Below are 15,707 nucleotides of genomic sequence, written 5' to 3'. Positions count from 1 at the left end.
ATATATATATATATATATATTGACAGGCTTTGATGGGTGAGGAGGAATTTTAGCATAATTCATGACATTCACATTTAACATGTGGTCAAATGTTGTGACTTAGTCTTAATTTGTCTTGGAAAGTTCTTAGTTTCAATAACGGTCAAAGTCTTCTACTTGTATAATTTTTATTGGCGGAAGCTTTATTTTGTAGCACTTAAATCAGAGCTTTACAAATAGAATATATAGTACTTCCACGAAAGTAGAATTTAAACTCCTACTAAGTTAACTTTTTGATTTACTTTAATATTTTTTAAGGATAATAACACATGCTTGCACTTAAGGTCTAGCAACATATTTTTCTTATGATTTTGGATACGACAGAAAACTTCATGTATTGTTAATTTCTTTCTATAGCAACATATTTTTCTTATGATTTTGGATACGACAGAAAACTTCATGTATTGTTTAATTTCTTTAGGAAGTATGCCCCATACAAAGTTTGACGAAGAAAACAAATAAGTATAAAATAAACAGGAAAAGAAAACTTGAGTAACTTTCTTTCTAGAATACTTAACTTTGTTAGTGAAGTTAGTTGAAAGTTATGAAAGGTATATCAGAACCAGTAGAGAAGTAAGAAATTTCGCTAATTAAGGGTATTCAAGGCTAATTTAATGTATGTGTAAAAGTATAATTTTTAATGAAGGGTATTCAACTGACCATTCATCACTCTGTGTGACTATGCCATCAATAACTAACAATATAGTTATTGTAGATAGAAAATATAACACTAATTAATAAGGTGAAATCGTCCATTTTTAGGTTAGAATATAATTTTATAGTTAAAAAATTATAATATTTGACACCAAAACGAAGTAGTAGTATGTTTTATGGAGTGAGAGTTTAAGAGATTGAGGAAAGCATGTGTAAATTCTAATAGACCATTTTACTAGTATCAGCGCAAAGTATTATAACTCAAAATTTAAAGTTAAAAACTATATCTTGCTCAAATAATTAATCATAAAAGTACGATAGTGGAATTATTTTATGTTATTAAATTGGGCTTAGTATGCTACAAGTCAATAGTAGTTAACTAGTTATTTTGAAAATTGTCTACCAAAGTGGACTCTTCTATTATTCCACCAGTGCACGTTAGTTGTCTATGATATGTATCTTATCCATAATTTAGAGGACTATCTTGTAAATTTGCTTTTAAAACCTTCTTGGACATTCTCAAAGAAATGGAATTTATATAATATATACAATATGTACTTTAACCTACTAAAAGTTATTTAAAATCCTATGGAAAATACTTGATCACGAAACTTGTCAGAGAATACTTGATCACGAACACTGTACTGAATTCTTGAAAGCTTGAGGTATGTCAATTAAGACACTGACTTAAGAATATTTCACCTGGTATGAGTGTATCTCTTAGGATTCAACAAGATCTTCTAGTATAAAATTAGGAGCCAGAATCTAACAAAAATTTAATATAACGAAAACCATCATAAACAAAATGTAGAAGATAGATGGAAGAAATTCTATTTTATGATGTTAATAACTTTGAAAAATAGCACGTGTTCTCTCTAAAAGTACAATACTTTTGGCCCTCTAAACAATCAACATGAATATCTATAAAGTGACGTCTTACTCCAGTCTTACTCCAAAATACAACAAATCATTCGAAAATTTCTAATATATATGTTCAGATAGAAGTTTTGAAGAATTCTTAAATCCCTCAACTATTTTTCTCATAATCATGGTAAAAGAAATAGACACTTTCGAGGAGAATGAATGGATAATGAGCCAAAAGATGAAGAAATTCAAGTGATTGACTACATGTTTTCAGACATATCCCAAAAATATTAGATGCATCTTTTCACACAGAGTTATGTCAAAAAACACGTTAAATTTTGAATTAAGGAAGTAATTATTAGTGCTAATCCTCAGTCTCCTCTAGCCTTGTCCTTAGGCCCCGCACCATTGATCCCCCTGCATACATGTAGTTATACATAAGTCCTAATTAAATTGATAGAATTGATATTATATTGTTTCCAAACTTCAAATTAAACGACCTTCCATTGGTTGTTCTCTAAAACTCACAAAAGTACTTTGATTCACCTCAATATTAGCTTCATCATCATCAAACCAAGAAACTTGAAAGAACTCTTCCATGGCTGCTTGTTTTTGTTTTTGTTTTCTTTCTCTTTTTGCCGGGAACTTTAAAATTTGGTTATTCTAACGGCTATTATATATATATATATATATATATATATTGACAGGCTTTGATGGGTGAGTAGGAATTTTAGCATAATGTTCATGATATTCACATATAACATGTGGTCAAATGTTGTGACTTAGTCTTAATTTGTCTTGGAGAGTTCTTTCAATAATTGGTCAAAGTCTCTCCTACTTGTATATTTTTATTAGTGGAAGCTTTATTTTATAGTACTAAAATCAGAGCTTTACAAATAGAATATATAATACTTCCAAGAATGTAGAATTTAAACTCCTGCTGAAGTTAACTTTTGGATTTACTTTAATAATTTTAAAGATAATAACACATGCTTCAATTCAAGGTTTAGTCAACATATTTTACTTATGATTTTGGATATTACACAAAAATTCATGTATTGTTTAATTCTCTTTTTTTTTTCTTGGTAAGTATCCCCTATACAAAGTATGATGAAGAAAACAAATAAGCTATAAAATAAACGGGAAAAGAAAACTTGAGTAGTCTGTTTAGACATGTCTTTCCCGTTTTCTTTTTAGAATACTTTATTTTGTTAGTGAAGTTAGTGGAAAGTTATTTGTCTAACAGGAGAACCAGTGGCAAAGTAAAAATTTCGCTAATGATATTCAAGGTTAATTTAATGATGTGTAAAATGCAATATTTCATCTACATATATCTTGTAGTTTTCTCTCTATATATACATAGTATAATTTTCTAGTAAAGAGTGTTCAACTGACCGTCCATCACTCTATGTGACTATAAGCCACTAATAACAAACAATATTGTTTAATGTAGATAGCAAATAATGACCCCTAATTAATAAGGTGAAATCATGCACTTTTAGGTTAGAACATAATTTTATAGTTAAAAACTTAGAATATTTGACAGCAAAAACGTAGTAGTATGTTTTATGGAGTAAGAGTTTAGATCGAGGAAAGCATGTGTAAATTGTAATAGACTGTTTTACTTGTATCAATGTAAAGTTTTGTAACTCGAAATTTAAAGTTAAAAACTATATCTTGCTCAAATAACTAATGATAAAAGTAGGATAGTAGAATTATTTTATATTATTAAATTGTTAAGTAGGCTACAAGTCAATAGTAGTTAACTAGTTATTTTGAAAATTGTCTACCAAAGTGGACTCTCTTTTATTACTAGACGGCTTATGCGCACGGGCCCAACACTTTATATTATGGTGCATCTATATGTATATAGTTGTTTTTGAATAATGATTATATATATATATATATATATATATATATATATATATATATATATATATATAGAGAGAGAGAGAGAGAGAGAGAGAGTATATGTTATGTTTAAAACATGATTAATATAACATTGTAGTTTGTGCTCCGTATCTAAAATTTTATTATATTAATGTTTGCTACGAATACAAAATCGGCAAATTTATTAATATTGTTTAAAAGAGAAGACTTGTTGTAGAAATTGATTTTCTATCTAAACGAAGAAATACTATTTTTTAATTGTTGGTAAATATTCTCGGTTTAGCTCATTTTACTTGTCAAGTTGTCTTTTGCATTAAATTCTATCTTATTTTAAAATATAAATATTTTAAGTATATTTAGTGAACATAATAATTTGATTTTGTCAATATGGGATACTGTGTTCAAAACACGATTAATATAACATTGTAGTTTGTGCTCCGTATTTAAAACTTTATTATATTAGTGTTTGCTATGAATACGCATGGTGTTTAATATGAGGCCCACATTTTTTTTAACATTGTTTGTTTTTTAAATATGGGATTCACTTTTTTTTTCAATATTGCTTGATTTTGTTAATATGAGGTCCACTTTTTTTTTTCCCGTGAGTTTGGATGTGATGGGTTTCACTTTTTTTTTAATACTCGATGGTGTTTAATATGGGGCCCACAATGTGGGATTCATTATTTTTTTATATATATTGCCTGATTTTGTCAATGTGGGATACTATGTTCAAAACACGATTAATATAACATTGTAATTTGTGCTCTGTATTTAAAACTTTATTATATTAATGTTTGCTACAAATACGCACGGTGTTTAATATGGGGCCCACATTTTTTTTTTTTTTTAATATTGCTTAATTTTGTTAATATAGGGTTCACTTTTTTTTCCCCTGAGTTTGGATGTGGTGGGTTCCACTTTTTTTTTTTAATACCCAATGGTGTTTAATATGGGGCCCACATTTTTTTTTAATATTAGTTGTTGTTTAATATATATAGGGCCCACAATTTTTTTTTTCACAATTTTTTCTTAATGGGCCTGTTTAATATGGGGCCCAATTTTTTTTTTATATATACTATGTTCAAAACACGATTGATATAACATTGTAATTTGTGCTCCGTATCTAAAACTTTATTATATTAGTGTTTGCTAAGAATACAAAGTCTGCATTTTTTTTTTGACATTGTTTATTTTTTTAATATGGGATTCATTTTTTTTTATATATATTGCTTGATTTTGTCAGTATGGGATACTATGTTCAAAACACGATTAATATAACATTGTAGTTTGTGCTCCGTATTTAAAACTTTATTATATTAGTGTTTGCTACGAATACGCATGGTGTTTAATATGAGGCCCACATTTATTTTAACATTGTTTGTTTTTTAAATATGGGATTCACTTTTTTTTTTCAATATTGCTTGATTTTGTTAATATGGGGTTCACTTTTTTTTTTCCCGTGAGTTTGGATGTGGTGGGTTCCACCTTTTTTTTTAATACTGGATGGTGTTTAATATGGGGCCCACATTTATTTTTAATATTAGTTGTTGTTTAATATATATGGAGCCCACATTTTTTTTTACAATTTTTTTTATGGGCCTGTTTAATATGGGGCCCAATTTTTTTTTTTTTTATATGTACTATATTCAAAACACCATTGATATAACATTGTAATTTGTGCTCCGTATCTAAAACTTTATTATATTAGTGTTTGCTACGAATACGCATGGTGTTTAATATGGGGCCCACTTTTTTTTTTTTAACATTATTGTTTTTTAAATATGGGGTTCACTTTTTTTTTATAATACTGGTTGGTATTTAATATGGGGCCCACAATTTTTTTTAAATATTAGTTGTTGTTTAATATATATGGGATCCACAAATTATTATTTTTTTACAATTTTTTTAAGGCCTATTTAATATAGGGCCCAATTGTTTTTTTTTTAATGAGGTCCATCAACGGACGACGAAGAGGGACGACCAAACTCCCTCTTCTAAGTAGTAGTAAGTAAAGTAATTCCACCAATGCACGTTAGTTGTCTATAATATGTATCTTATCCATAAAGTGTGAAGGGTCTATGCATATTCCTTCATTTTTTTTTTTTTTTTGTGCGGAGTGCCCTTCAAATGCACTGGTCTTTAATTTTTGTCCCTCAAATTGGTGGTCTTTAATTTTTGTCCCTTTCACTAATAATATGAGGTTTGGGGTTCGAACCCCGGCTCAATAAAAAAAAAAGACAATTTCGCAAGGCAGGGTTTTGTAGCAAATTTAGACCTGTTCGGGCCAAAGCTAGGCTTGAAGGCAGAGTTTTGTCTTATACCTGAAAGCAAAACTCTGCCTTAAGGGAGAGTTTGACTCAAACTCTGCCTGATCAGGTAGAGCAAAACTCTGCCTGAAGGCAGAGCTGCGAATCCAAACTCTACCTTGCGATTTTTTTTTTAATTTTTAACTGAGCGGGAATTCAAACCCTAAACTAAAAAATTCTAGCTAGGAAAAAAATTAAAAACCACCCTAACATAAGGGCATTCCTGCGAATTGCCCATATTTCTTTATGATGTTAGTAACTTTAAAAAATAGCACATGTTCTCTCTAAAAGTACAATCCGTTTGGCACTCTAGACAATCAACATGAATATCTATAAAGTGACGTATTACTCCAAATTACAACCAACCATTCAGAATATTTCTAATATAAATGTTCAAATAGAAGTTTCGAGTATTCTTAAATCTCTCAATTACTTTTGTAATAATCATGATAAAAGACATACACATTTTAGAGGAGAATGAATGGATAATGAGCCAACAGATGAAGAAATTCAAGTAATTGACCACATGTTTTTAAAAATATTCCAAAAATATAAGATGCATCTTTTCATAAAGAGTTATGTCAAAACACGACGCGTTAAATTTTGAATATATGAAGTAATTATTAGTGCTAATCCTCAATCTCCTCTAGTCTTGTCCTTAGGCGCCACACCATTGATCCACGTGCACACATGTAGTTTTTTTACATATATAAGTCCTAATTAAATTGATAGAATTGATAGTATATTGTTTCCAAACTTCAAATTAGATGACCTCATCATAGCAATAGGAGAAAAGCAACTTACATGGCAAACTCTCTATGAGCCCTTCCCATGGTTTTATCATAAGCCTTTCTCATACTGTAATCAGAACAAAATAAAGTTTACACAATTATAGTCACTGCTACTACGAATTATATTAATTAGTGAGATATAACACACATATATACTCATGGGGTTTGTATGTTTTTGGATATATCATATAGTATACAATGTTCACTGTGTCGCTTAATTCCAATTTGCACCACGTTAGGCTTATTGAAGAGATTCTATCCATCTCACTACACCTCCTGGAGTTTGGGTTGATGAGTTTGCACTATTATTTCTAACCCAAACCAACAGAACCGGATAGTTTAGCTTCTTTTTTAGTTCGCATATTTAAAATTCAGTATATTTTGATCGATTTGGTTTGTAGTTATCAACTTTTTGAGTTTTTTTTTGGATACAAAGATAAACTATCTATCAAATCCTTCTTATTTATGAAAAGTTTTTTTCCAATTCTTAATTACTAAAATATATTGTTTGAAAATTGTATGATTTTTTGGATCGACCAAAAGTTTAATAGGATATTTGTTAAAAGTTGAGCAAAATTTATGATTTTGAAATAATTATTTAGAGATCCAAAAGGGGTTCAATTTTTATTTTATTTTTAAAAACTTCGAAACGTATGAATTGAACAATCGAAGTGAGTTAATTAAATTGTTCTAAGATTGGTTTCCTTATCAACAAAAAATGAATAAACCAAGCACACTACGTATAAATTGGAAGTAATTATATTAGCAAAAGTTAAAAACTCACTCAAGATTGTTTATGAAAGCAGCAATGCCAATAAACAACACGCCTGCAACTGATACACATAATAAAAAAATAAAAAATAAAAAGAATTTTACACATTACCTGCTACTTCTTCAATAATTTTACACATTGCTTCACTTCTACAATTTCTTCATATGAAGGATCCAAAAAAAAAAGTTCAGACAGAAATAAATCAACCACACAATTAATTGTACGAACATAAATACAGAAATAAAATAATTAAAGTAAAAAAGAAAAAAACCCATACATAAATAAGGGTAAATTAAAAAAAGAAAAACTAACCTTACAAGGTTGATAAATTCCCCGCTAAGATAACTCGAACTTTTTTTTTTCCTTTTTTCTTTTTTCTTTTTACGTAGCTACTTTTATAGTGTAAATCAATTAACGTAACTTGCAAGAGAAGAAATGTTTTCAAAAATATTAAACCACTCATAAATAAAACTGATAAAAGTGTCAAATTGAGTTGATCCATTGATGAATGGGTTAACCCGACCCGTCCAAATTTTTTGTTTGGGTCATAGTAAACAGGTTTCATTTTTTAAAATCTCTAATTATACTATTGAGTCCCTCAAAGATGATTTGTTCTTCAAAGTAAAACAATTATCCTACACAAACTCTATCTTCATCATTTGTTTTTCTAATTATTGGGGTAACTCTCTTATAGTTATGGGTTGTTTTGAATAAGTAATGTAACCAAATTTAACTCAAAATTTTGGGTGAGCTGATCGAATTGGTAACCATATTCATCACATCTAGTGAATTAAGCTACGGGTTCAATGCGTATATATTTAAAAGTCTGTTAAATACGTGCAAATAGTAAATTTCAAACCTAAAAAATTAGATCAGACGTCGTAGAGTTCCAAATCCGAACCCATAAAGTTCAAGAATCGGCATTAGATGCTCATGTTTCAGATACTTCAGTAATTTAGGAAATAAATCATGCTTAGCAAGCTCAGATACAAGCATAACATTGTGCCAGAGTTTTTCAGGTGAATTAAAACCCCTCAAGAGCTGTTGATCTTTTCAGAAATTAAGAATTATTGTCTCAAAGTTAATAGATTTGCAAGAGGTACAATAATAATAACAACATACTCAGTGTAATCCCACAAATGGGGTCTGGGGAGGTATAATGATACTAATACTAGCATAATTACCTATTATCAAAAATGAGAATGGGAAAGTGTATACAATGTTGTATTTGCTTAACAAATATGTACAGAGATGCAAAATGAAGCCGCCGTTCGGCCCCCCGCCTCTTTCCTGTTGGAGGTAAAAGCCATCAATCATATAAAGTATCAACAACCTGCTCAATGATCAAATTCTCTAAGTTATAGAGTTTTGACTAATTATGTTATGCTGCTTCCGTAGCCTGGGGCTGCATCGTAGCTTCTTCTCTGTCAGTTGTACAAACTACCACATGTTTTGCATAGTGTCAAGAAACAGTATTTACTCAAACAAACAGTCATTCTGATTCATTTTGATGAACATACTGGAACTCTCTTTCTGAATGTGGAGTATCGTCTGAACCGTCACTACGATTGACAACATCGTTATCACTGTCGTATACATCTATGTATGCCTCATCTCCTTCCTCCTGTTAATGAACCGAGTTAGGTGATTTGACGAAAATAATGAAGAGTTCAAATCAAGAAAAGGGTGCATCTTTTTTGTGCACATTGTGAAGCAGGAAGTTGGATTCTCGGGAATATGACACCCTTTTAACTTATTCTTTACCTTACCAAATCATAGGCTGATGCAATAAAACAAGGGTAGCAAGGAGATTTTTATGGCGTTTTTGTGTTGTGCTGCTATGCAGTTAAAATCGTCAATGGACAAGAAAATCTACATGTATTTGTAGACAAAGGTATCCTTTGTACAAGTTTTCCTGATACCGGACATGCTCTTTTTAAAAAAATGATGGTGGTGTCAGGACCAGCTTGGTTGCACCACATAAATTTGGAACAGAAATGATATTCCACGTGCAATCTTAAAAAAAAAAACAAAAAAAAAAACTGTGTAATCAAGCAAACCTAAAATGCCAGATGGAGATACTAACCTCACTATCCTCGTCTTCAGAAGGATAAGCAGAATTTAGCTTATCATATAGTTCATCATCTATAGAGTCTTTCACACTAGCCAGTTGTTCCTAGCAACATAAAAATATGGGAGAAAAGGTTCAACTCAAATCCAAATGAGACAAGAAGTGACCAACTAACATAAGGATCTATTTAGGTTAGTAAAAAAAATAAAAAAAATACTAGATATGAGATATAGAGTAACAAAGAGATCATACAATTTCAGCTATAAGCTGCTGAACTCTAGTTTGAACTGCTGAAATATGTTTCAGAAGAGCCTGTTTAAGAAATAGCAGCAAAGCCTTGTCATCAGCACAAATCACTTCAAAAGATTAAAACTTTTGCATATGTACATAGCAACTCTTACAGAAGCAGATTCAAGCAACATAAACCAAACGGGCTGATTATTGAAAAAGACGTGTCCTTTGCACATAAAAGAGACAACATTTTCAAATACTACGGAATTAGTAGCCTGTTTGGCCAAGCTTCTAGGAAGCCAGAAATGCTTATTTTTTCCCGAAAGTGCTTATTTTAGAAAGTTGAGGTGTTTGGCCAAACTTTTAGGGAAAAAATAAGTGCTTCTGAGTCATAGCATAAGCTGTTTTTCAGAAGCTAAAAAAAGTCATTTTTCCCCATAAGCTCTTTGGGACCTTGGTCAAGCACAAATTACTGCTCTAATATTGGCAAAAGTGCTTCTTAAATTTATTAGCCAAACACGAACTACTACTCTCCAAAAGTACTTTTCAAAATAAGCAGAAAATGAAAGCTTGGCCAAATAGGTTATAGATCAAAGAAGGTACCTCACGTCTCTGAAGCTCTATTGAACGTGCCAGTGCCTTTCTTTTGGTTAAAAGATTTTTGGGCCTCAGAGTAGGTGGCCGACTGTAGTCTTTACCACGGAACACAATTATAGCATATCCTTTGGACACTTTGTCCACTGAAACCAAGACGCCTCCACTCTCTGCTTCAAGGGCTAATGCAATCTTTGATACTTGCTCAAAATTCTTGGCCTTCACCATGATTTTGACCAGTTCACGGTACTTCCAATGCAAGTGCATATTCTCCACTGTACCATCAAATATTCCACGTCTACCTGAAAAAGAGCTTTTCATGTCATTTTCTGGTTGTTAAGCACAAAAAATTGAGTCTGAGAGAGAATGTTACCCAATAGTAAGAAAGCTTTCATCCTTAGCCCAAGCTTCCGAAACATAAATCTCTCCTCATCTGTTAAGCTGTCAGGCTCTGCATGCCTATCCAAAGGATTTAAAGTTTCCTCCACCTTTGACAAGACACGCTCAGCTTTCATTAACTTTCTTTCAGCCTGAAAAAGTACGTTTTGCTTTAATATCTTGCACTGGACTCTTGAATCTCCAAGATATTACAGACTGATGACCTTACTGACACAGGGTGTCAAGTGGGTGGGTTGGGCTGAATTTGGGCAGGTCAAAAGGGGTTGATTTGATAAATGCACTTGGGCTGGATGGTCTAAAAAACGGGTCATAACCAAACCCGCCCAAGTTTTAATTTCTTTGTCTCTTCTTTTTATAGAATTTTAAGTAGCTAATTAAAAAAAAAAAAAAAACTTTATTATGGCTACATATCAAACAAAAAAAATTGTCTTTATGAAAATATTTTGACAAGGTTTCTCATGGGTCAATTTGGGTTATTTATGACCCCAACTTTTAGATAGGCTGAATTTGGCAGGTCATATAAATTGGGGGGGGGGGGGGGGGGGGGTTCATTTTTCATAGGCTAATTATGCCACCCCTACTGACACTATTCATATTAGAAATGAGCTATTCTCACAATAATACAACTAGAAAATTGAAAGACCTAAAATCATGAGAATGCTGCTAGAAAACAGAAAACCAGAACACATAATAAAAGTAACCTGACTTCTGCAGAACTTACAAATGCAAGCTTCTTTTCGAGCTTCCTGACCAGGTTACCATGCCTTAATATTTCTGCTTCTCGCATCACATTTTCTTTGTCCTTATCATCCAGCCTTTTCCCCCATCTAGCATCAGCATCCAATGTTTCTCCTAGTGTGCCAGCTGTCCTTGAAGAATTAATTGTTGCAACACCTGCTGTGAGTGCATCTGATGCTCGTAGCCTAGCTTTCTCTTCTTCATCTTGCAAGGACTTTGCCAATCTCTCTTTCTCCAACAAGGCTTCTGAAACCTCTGGTGACAAAAAATCTTTCCCTCTGTAAAATACCAAGAAGTCCTTGTTTCTAGAGAGTAGCATACCCCCTGTTAATTTCTGAACCAAAACCAAATAATACATAGGTATCGTTAAGCTACATTACTATGCTATCGACATTCAGTTAATACAAAAAACTATAGGCCTGTGACAGAAATATCTGACTCTTAATTAGATCCCGGGAAAGCGTCAAACTCGGTATGGATAGAACATTTTGATAACAGTGAGAATGGTTTCGATGTTTAGAAATGAAAATGGTGAATACCTTTTCATGTGTAATATTCATTTCCAGTCAACCCTGTATTTCTTTTGTCTTCCAGCAACTATGGTCCAGTACATAAGTGACAGAGAACTAAATCCTAGTCTTTATACAAGTCTACCAGAAAGCAGAAATGTCATTTAAAATACTTGCTTTTGGTACACTCCAGTGGGATTTAAAGAAATAATCTTCATATAATCTTCCAGTTCGCTTGTAACAAACTCATTTTGTTTTTTTTTGATTAAGCACCGGGTGTCCGGGTCTCTTAGAGCCCCGACTAATCCCGGGGGTGCACAGGCCCTCGGCAAGGAGTTTCCCGCAAGTGCACCACGGTTAATTCAGGTTTTACCCAGTCCGATGACCCTCAGAAATTGTTTGCACCCAATGGGTTTCGAACTTGAGACCTTGAAAGGGAGCACCCCAAGGCTCAAGTCAATTGCCACCAGGCCAACCCCTGAGGGTTTGTAACAAACTCATTTTTGGTTGGACAAACACACAATACCGTAGCAATATGCTCTTATGAGACAATATCTTGCAATATGTACTCTTGAGACATTGAGATTTTGGTAAATTGCATAATTCGTTTATTCTATGTGTATTATAGTTAGCTTTTTATTTATTTATAATCCTTTGCCTTTTCTCTTGGAATAAAATCAACTGTCCGTAAGACCTATTGGACCAAACAAACTGCAACTTGAAAGTAAATAACTGGTAAATGGCAGTAGAATACCAACTAGAAGGCATGGCATCGACACCAATTTTGAGTTGACAATGCTCAGAATTACACCAAAACACTCATTTATTACCTTAATATCTTCAGCCATTCTCTCACTTGTAGTAAGCTGAACGCCGCGTTTTATAGCAATCTTTGCAATTAAACTTCTTTGCCACAGCTTAATCATGGCTGATGCCAAACCTTGATGCTGCCTGCTTCTACCTGAATACTTGAACTACATAATATTTAGAGTATATTTTGAGATAGCCAAATGACTTGGATAAGTCCAGCGATGAATGCCTACCTAAAGCAAAATGTGGAGGTAGAACTCTGGCAAGCCTTCTTAAAGCAGTTGCTTCTCTTGACCCAAGAGTAGATCTCACCCCATATGGAAGAATTCTGAAAGGAGGTTGATATCCAGGGACTATACCGGGAAGTAAATCTGCATCTACGGGAAGTGGACCAGGTCCTGGCCAATCTGTATACCTAGGCCCCAAGCCATCTAACAGTTTTTCTACTTCGTCCTCATATTCTACTTCTGGTTGTCTAACGATACTTTTGTTCTCTTCAGAAGTATTTGCAGAGTCTGCTCGAAGTGAATCCACATCATTGCATGGACTGCTTTCTGAAGGATTTCGATTACTTTCGTCATCAACTATTGAAGTGTTCTTATGACGAATCTCATCTCTTCTCATTATCCTCTTCTTCATTCGATCAGATGGAGTCTCATAGCTGATGCCTCTGTAAAGGGCCACAGAAGTGCCAGATCTCCAAATCACCAGTCCACCAGTTTTCCTCTAAATATAGCGGGAAAAAATGAATCAGCAAAGGCTAAAAGCTAACACAAGACAATATTCTTTGTGAATTATATGAAACCATATGCTTCAAATACTAAAGCTTTTTGCTTATCAAGAGACAACTAATATTACCAGTACACACTCAAGCTTTTTTATCTCAAAGATGCAGCAAAATTTAAGAGATAGTCATCCATATAGGCTTTACAAGAATGCAAACACATGTTGCTCTGAGGAAAATCAATACAAGATAAAAGACAATGATTAAGCAAAGTGGTACAAGATAATTCAGATAACTCAACACTGCTATTTAGTATGCGTAGTATGGTATAGCCTAACTATACGCGTTTGAACTGTATAGCAAAAACTAAAAATGCACTTGAAATACTTCCTTTTCCCGTTTACTGAAACTAGGATTGGCAGACGTGCGAGTGGGGTTGGATATGGGCGGGTGGAAAATGGGTTAAACAAAAACGGATAAAATATCCAACCCGCCCATATTTAACAGCGATAAGAAGTGGGTTACCCGACGGATAATATGGATATCCATATTATCCATGGTTTAAAGAATAGTCAGGTGAGAAGACAAGCTAAAAGCCAAAATAAGCTTATACTCCAACTCATGAAAAATAACAAGCAGACAAATGGCTATTGAAAATATAGATATCCATATTATCCATCTGGATATCCATTTTTTAGAGGATAATCGAAAGTCAATTATCCAACCCATGTCTAATGGGTCGGAATGGATGGTTAATTGCTTTTTAAACCATTTTGACAGCCGTAACTGGAAAAAAAATGTATCCTCACCGAATTGCTCAATTGTGATGCAGCCAAGAATTATTTTTTTTTCTACTCCAGTTACCAGGAAAAGAGGGTGGAACTTTGCGCTCCGCTTACACACATGGTTTACACAATTACACTTCATATAGGACAGGAAAATATGAGCTAAATGCTCCAACAGAACAGGCTAGAAAACATCACAGACTGAAAGAAATAACACTAACAAGCAGATATAAAAAGCTCTGTGGCTTTACCTCTAAAATCTCATGCATTCTTTTCATATTTAATGCAGGAGCACCTTCAACTTTCAGCCTGACAACCTCGGACGTGTTCCACTTCTCACGAATGGTTTCCACAACTTGTTGCGTAACACCAGCACCCGTAATTCTCATCTTGTTCTTTATCCTAAGCGCCAAATTCGTCAACCTTCTAAGCTCGGAAGCCGGTAGTGTCAGCTCAGCCAAATGAGTTCTACTCTTACTACTCATTGAATAACTCTCCTTCTCTTCTTTCTTTTCCCACGGAAATTTAACTACACCATCTTTGTAAATTACATTTTCATCCCCAAATGGTGATTCTTGAGAAAAACCACCTCTTACATTTGGCAATATTCCTTCTTCAACAAAAAATATATCCTCAATAGACCCTTTCTCAACATCTCTCTTTACTATCTCATCCTTATCTGTTGCCTCATCAGCATACCCAAATTTCTTTAATTTCTCAATAATTCTATCCATTGTACTACCACTAATACTATCTTCACTATCAGAACTAGATGTATCACCATTATTCCTATAACTCAACACAACTTGAGGCTTTTTAAGCTTAAATTCATTATGGGTTTCATTCCATTTACCTAACCAACAACTACCAAATACACTACTTGTACTTGCACTTGCTTTGGAATTTGAATTGGGTGATATTGTAGCCAAATTCCATCTTTTGGTATTGTTTTTCACCACAAAATTTGATCTTTTTGGTGGGGTTTTCTTAAAAATACAATCTTGATTATGTAAATTTGGTTTCTTGAAGGGACTAATTGAACTGTACCTGAGGAATGATAAATTTGGTTTCTTGAAGGGAGTGGATGAAGTGTACCTGAGGAATGATAGCCTTGTGGTTCTTGGGTAGAGTTGGTGGCTAGGAACAAGTGCCATGCTCAAATTTTATCCATATATAGACATAGAGATGAATCAATATGTATATAAGATTGAATAGAGTGAATATAGGAGGAGAATGTGAGGGTTTAGGGTGGGGGGTTTGTTCTCTCCTTCAAAATAATATCATCTCTGTGACTGATTGTGATAAACAGGATTTTTATACTTTATTGTGTTTTTTTCCCTTTTTTTTGGGGGGTACTTTTTTCCAACTCAAGTGAAATTCTAAAATCCATAGAGATAAACAAAGGGGTCGTTTGGTACGCGGATCAGGAGGGAAAAGAACGTTGTTTTGGTGGGGTGGGGTTGCGGGGGTGATACCCGTTGGTACCGGATTCAAGGGATTACCCTTCAAAACAACGTAACAACATTTCTT

At 33.2% G+C, this 15,707-nt stretch overlaps 1 protein-coding gene across 1 annotated transcript; it reads right to left on the bottom strand.

Annotated features, from left to right (window-relative positions):
- Positions 1-8,366: 8,366 nt before the first annotated feature.
- LOC132609055 (CRM-domain containing factor CFM3A, chloroplastic/mitochondrial) lies at positions 8,367-15,707 on the bottom strand. The gene is made up of 9 exons (XM_060322885.1): positions 14,429-15,707; positions 12,902-13,394; positions 12,689-12,819; positions 11,333-11,683; positions 10,586-10,742; positions 10,222-10,514; positions 9,640-9,699; positions 9,403-9,492; positions 8,367-8,940 (listed from the first exon to the last, which is right to left on the bottom strand). Exons 1-9 carry the CDS (start codon positions 15,329-15,331, stop codon positions 8,809-8,811), a joined length of 2,610 nt encoding a protein of 869 aa, XP_060178868.1. The 5' UTR covers positions 15,332-15,707; the 3' UTR covers positions 8,367-8,808.

The sequence above is a fragment of the Lycium barbarum genome, chromosome 9 (genome assembly GCF_019175385.1).
Source record: "Lycium barbarum isolate Lr01 chromosome 9, ASM1917538v2, whole genome shotgun sequence".
Classification (NCBI taxonomy): domain Eukaryota; kingdom Viridiplantae; phylum Streptophyta; class Magnoliopsida; order Solanales; family Solanaceae; genus Lycium; species Lycium barbarum.
Note: the sequence above shows the minus strand (reverse complement) of the source record. Positions and strands in the feature narration are given on the sequence as shown.